This window comes from Fibroporia radiculosa (genome assembly GCF_000313525.1).
Source record: "Fibroporia radiculosa TFFH 294 genomic supercontigs, scaffold78667, whole genome shotgun sequence".
NCBI classification, from domain to species: domain Eukaryota; kingdom Fungi; phylum Basidiomycota; class Agaricomycetes; order Polyporales; family Fibroporiaceae; genus Fibroporia; species Fibroporia radiculosa.
In genome coordinates, this window is record NW_012133143.1 from 2,091 (window position 1) to 3,256 (window position 1,166).

The 1,166-nt window shown below is 46.7% G+C and overlaps 1 protein-coding gene across 1 annotated transcript; it reads right to left on the minus strand.

The window, feature by feature from the left end:
- Nucleotides 1-237: 237 nt before the first annotated feature.
- FIBRA_09573 (uncharacterized protein) lies at nucleotides 238-759 on the minus strand (the record flags this gene model as incomplete). Its single annotated transcript, XM_012321859.1, has 1 exon — nucleotides 238-759. One exon carries the CDS (start codon nucleotides 757-759, stop codon nucleotides 238-240), a length of 522 nt encoding a protein of 173 aa, XP_012177249.1.
- Nucleotides 760-1,166: the final 407 nt, after the last annotated feature.

Genomic DNA, 1,166 nt, shown 5'->3' on the forward strand with positions numbered 1-1,166 from the left:
GATAATGGAGAGTTCGTGGCATTCAAGTTGTTCTTCTAAGTTAGCAGCTTTGAGGTGTGTTCAACACTGGCTCATTTCTTCTTCAGTGCAAAGGAGCTCAGCACCTATGGATCTTCGTGCGGCAAGTAGTAGATCAATCTTAGTATCAATGGCCCTGAAGCAATTGACTTCATCAATTACTCCTGGATCCCTAATGTCCTGCAATGATGCCCAGAGACTTTCTAACAAGTTGTTGTCTCACATCAGTGAATATTCCCAAGTATCCTCCTCCCATTCCTTGTCTGAAGAATTCCAGTTTCCTACAGGGTCGGCAGTGTGGAGTGCTGCTGCTGTGGTGGTTGAGACCCATTGTAGCCCAAAGGCTGGATTACCATTGATGGGAACACCCATAGGAGGTTGTGTAATGAGGTTAGCATAGGCTCCAGGGAAGTAGGGCATGACTTGTTTCAGGGGATTGACATCTTGGATGGAAGTGGAAGTGTCAAAGGGAAGGGATTGCCATGACCTGGCAACATCATTGACCAGTCTTTGGATTATATCATTGCTGTAAACTACAAACTCCTGAGTATCGCTGCTGTCACCTCCCTCTGATGCTGTAATATACTCGCTGACATCTGCTAAGAGTTGGAGGTTGGGAGCATGGGTGAGGCTGCTGTTGTCATCAGAGATGTCAGATGTGAGAGGAGGCATGTTAGAGGAGTCTGAGGTTGAGGTTTTGGCAGGAGGGCTGTCAGGATTTGGGGAGGATGAGATGTTCATTGGCAAAGAGGATGGGAAGAAATATATGGGAGCAGTGTGGTAAGATCCAGTAGATGCTTCTGAGGTATTTTAGGGGCCTTCCAAGGGACCAGGGAACTGATGCAAGACTACAGCATCATTGGTAGAAGACTCTGACAGACCCAGAATTAGGAATGGGTGATGGGTGACATTTGACAAGGGCTCAATAGGGTATCTGAAACCTCCATTTTCAAGGAATTCCAGCAAGGAATCATTGGATTCCCATTGGGAAGGGAAGCTTAAGATAGGGTGAACAAGAACCAGCATTTCTATTACTCCAGCTGTGAAGTGTTCTTCTAATGTCTGGATATGGGAAGGGTAGGGGGTTGGTGCTTTCTATAGGACAGATGTTGGAGAAGTATTGTTCCGAACAGGAGCCAGAGGGTGAC